This window comes from Lygodium microphyllum, chromosome 23 (assembly GCF_053477565.2).
Source record: "Lygodium microphyllum isolate KBCC chromosome 23, Lygodium_microphyllum_v1.1.10, whole genome shotgun sequence".
Lineage (NCBI taxonomy): Eukaryota > Viridiplantae > Streptophyta > Polypodiopsida > Schizaeales > Lygodiaceae > Lygodium > Lygodium microphyllum.
Window position 1 is genome coordinate 33,615,969 of NC_141157.1, and position 3,626 is coordinate 33,619,594.

Consider the following 3,626-nt stretch of genomic DNA (forward strand, 5'->3'; position numbering starts at 1 on the left):
TCCCACATGGCACACACCTTTTAAGAACTACCATAACTGAGCACTACAATGGATGTGACTTCCTATGTGGACATCCTATGTGGACGAGCATCTAATGAATACCTTTTAGTGAACACCATAACTGACCACTACATAAGAAATGACACCCCATGTGGATAAAAGGCAAGTCCCTACATTTTATGAGCACCAGGAATTGCATTAACTAAGCTAGTTATAGATACTAACCTAGCAAAAAACACATGCAACGTTGAAATGTTAAGGCTTCCACATTCACTAGCTCAGGGGATCATGTCCCTGAGGCATCAAGTGATTTCAAAGTGACAACTTGACAGGACATAAGAAGTGCAAGCAAATGTAACACCCATTGCAGTGACGTGATAACTAAACACAAATAAGCCATGATGCCAAATTTTAGTAATCAACCACATTAGCAGCAGGACAGGCTCTTTAAGTAAGCTCACACCATCACACACAAAACATTTGACTTTAAAAACCAGGCGTGACTAGCCAGTTCAATTACTGGGAGTTGAAATACACAATTTAACCGCAATTTCTGATGTTCAATGGTCCCAAAGAGAGCCATTTGACATTAGTAGAAAATAATCTTGAGCATTTTGCCATCAAAAAGTTCAAAACAACCTTTGAATACAAAGGCCATAAAGCTTACAACCAGTCCTCTGTACTAATAACACTAACAAAACTGGTAACCTAACTCAGCCAGCGCATTACCGACCCACAGTCCACACTCTGATGTTGCCATCAGTGTAACCAGTGTACAAAGTGCTTCCATCAGCACTCCAGTTCATGCTCACACAGTATGGAATCTGGTACAAGATATAAACACAAAATGAATAAAGATATCTAAATATCATAAAGGAAAGGCCACAAACCCAAAAACAAGTAAAGAAATACAAAGAGTTGAAGGAAAACAGAAATCAATACCTGAGCTTGCTTGTTAATGTGAAATTCAGGCCGCAGTTCCTCAACAATGCTCTTGCTTTCCAAGTCCCAGATCTTTACAGATGACTGGGTTGCAGCACATAACCAATACCTGTTAGGGCTAAAACACAAAGCATGAATAATGTCACCTGCATCAAGTGAGTACAGTCGCTTTCCCTCAGCAAGATCCCACAGCATTGCTACACCATCCTTGCCACCACTAGCACAGAGCGAACCATCAGGAGAGACAGTAACACTGTTGACATAACCAGTGTGTCCCAGGAGATTTGAGCGCAGCTTGCAGTTGGTAAGGTTCCACACCTTCACAGTCCTGTCCCAGGACCCTGACACAATGATGGGATTGGTTGTGGCAGGCGAGAAGCGCACACAGCTAACCCAGCCAGTATGCGCATCAGCATCTTGAATGGTGTACTTGCACTCACCAAGCGTGTTCCAGAGCTTGATGGTGCGATCACGAGAGGCAGACACAATCTGGCGGTTGTCGACAGAGAAGGCAACCGAGAGGACGTCCTTGCTGTGGCCAACAAAGCGGCGGGTGGTGGTGCCAGCATTGAGGTCCCAGAGGCGGAGCTCGCCGTCCCAGGATCCTGAGAGCGCAAACTGGCCGTCGGAGGAGATGACGACGTCCTGGACGAAGTGGCCGTGGCCGGTGAGGCGCTTCTTGGTGAAGGCGTACGACTCGTCGCGGGTGAGGGACCAGACCACCAGGGACTTGTCGCGGGAGGCGGACACGATCATGTCGGAGTCGATGATGGGGCAGGCGATGGAGGTGACCCAGTCGCTGTGGCCCTTGAGGGTGGCTTTGAGCTGCAGGTTTTCCGCCATGTCTCTGCGATCCTGTCTTCTCTTCTCTGAGAGAGGAGGGGGCCTTTGTCTCAGAGAAGGAGCCTCTCTCTCTTTCTGCGTTTGAACCCTACAAAAATGAAGGTAAAGGAAGGCTTAGGGTGTCATCCTTTCTCCTTTATACATCTCCAAAAGCCCTAAATTTCTTCTCAAGCCTGCCCGACTACATTGTCATTGTAATTCCTATTAAGTTTTAGACATTTTTCCCACATACAACCCCCACACATAACTCATAAGGTAAGAGCAACTTCATATGAGGTCTCCAAGGCATACGAGACCCCCTTACAGTGAGGCCTGCAAGGCACATATTTCCAGAGATTTTCTTTCGTAGGAATTGCTTGCAAACATCCTCACATGTGCCCTAACCATGAATTCTTTCCATGCCATCCGTCCAAGATCTCCATTCTAGAGAACTAAAAATCTTACCCTTCAAAACTAGCAGGGTAGCTGCTCCATAATTCGCGGAGGACTCTTGACTACTTGCAACCTATTTTGCATCATGTAGTTAGAACTATGACCCTCGAATAGTAAGAAAATGAGCTCTTGTCAACCTGTTGTACTAGTATTCTTGCCTTATTATCAGCAACATGTGATGTGGAAATTCAATAGCATGCTCAAAATTTTGTAACAACTCATAGATTTTAAAGACAAAGCATTTAATATTAGACTCATTCAATGCCAATTGTGAACATGTGCCAAAAAAAAAAACAGCTTGAGGTTAGTAATGTAACAAAAAAAAAGGAATATGCTTAGAAATGCTTAGCTGTCACTCGTTGATTTGTTAAAAAGTGTCACATTTTTCACTCACTTATGTACCACTACGCTTGGAAGGTTTATATGACCTTATGAGTTTTTTTTTCAAACAAAAAAAAAACATAATAAGCACAATAGAACTGACCAATTGTTGTCATAAAAAATATTCATCATCATCATGATCAAACTCCCAAGATACTGCAACTGTGCAGTATCTTTGTAATCATCGCTATATACAATACTTCCAACTACTTGCATTGCCAAAACCCATGCCATCACACATCTGGGAACCTAGAACATATATGATAGTAATTAGCCTTAACTAAGGCTTATAAAAGCCTTAGCCTAGGCTACCCAACTGACCTTTTTCCCTTATCATCAGTTGATGCTTAGAGAGAGAGAGAGAGAGGGAGAGAGAAGGGGGGGGGGACTAAGCTTGGAAGGTTTATGTAACCTTAGGAGTTTTTTTCTTCAAACAAAAGAAAACATAATAAGTGCAGTAGAACTATTGTCAAAAAAAATATTCATCATCATCATGATTGAACTCCCAAAGATATTGCAACTATGCAATATCTTGGTAATCATATACAATACTTCCAAGTACTTGCATCGCCAAACCCCATGCCATCACACATCTGGTGGCATAGAACATATATGATAGTAATTAGCCTTAACTAAGGCGCATATGGCTTATAAAAGCCTTAGCCTAGGCTACCCAAATGACATTTTCCCCCTATCATCACTCGATGCTTAAAGAGAGAGAGAGAGAGAGAGAGAGAGAGAGAGAGAGAGAGAGAGAGAGAGAGAGAGAGAGAGAGAGAGAGAGAGAGAGAGAGAGAGAGAGAGAGAGAGAGAGAGAGAGAGAGAGAAGACAGGAAGAGTGAGAGGAAGAGAAGAACAAGAGAAGGTAGGAGGAAAGAAGAAGAAGAATGAGGAAGGAGGATAGCATAAAAGAAGAGGAGGAGGAGGTAGGGAGGAGAGATAAGAAGAGAAAAGGGGGAAGAGGAAGGGAAGGATAATAGAGAGAAAATAGAAGTAGGAAGAGAGAGGAGAAAGAGAGGGAGTAGTAA

The 3,626-nt window shown here is 43.2% G+C and overlaps 1 protein-coding gene across 1 annotated transcript; it reads right to left on the reverse strand.

The window, feature by feature from the left end:
- Positions 1 to 550: 550 nt before the first annotated feature.
- LOC148016039 (small ribosomal subunit protein RACK1-like) lies at positions 551 to 1,903 on the reverse strand. The gene is made up of 2 exons (XM_087664134.1): positions 943 to 1,903; positions 551 to 824 (listed from the first exon to the last, which is right to left on the reverse strand). Exons 1-2 carry the CDS (start codon positions 1,783 to 1,785, stop codon positions 726 to 728), a joined length of 942 nt encoding a protein of 313 aa, XP_087520260.1. The 5' UTR covers positions 1,786 to 1,903; the 3' UTR covers positions 551 to 725.
- Positions 1,904 to 3,626: the final 1,723 nt, after the last annotated feature.

Bases quoted from the DNA above. Each gene is read 5' to 3' on its own strand.
- LOC148016039 (XM_087664134.1), bottom strand. From the start codon at position 1,785: ATGGCGGAAAACCTGCAGCTCAAAGCCACCCTCAAGGGCCACAGCGAC. The intron at 825-942 runs GTATTGATTTCT...ATCTTGTACCAG, and splicing joins ACATTAACAAGCAAGCTCAG to ATTCCATACTGTGTGAGCAT.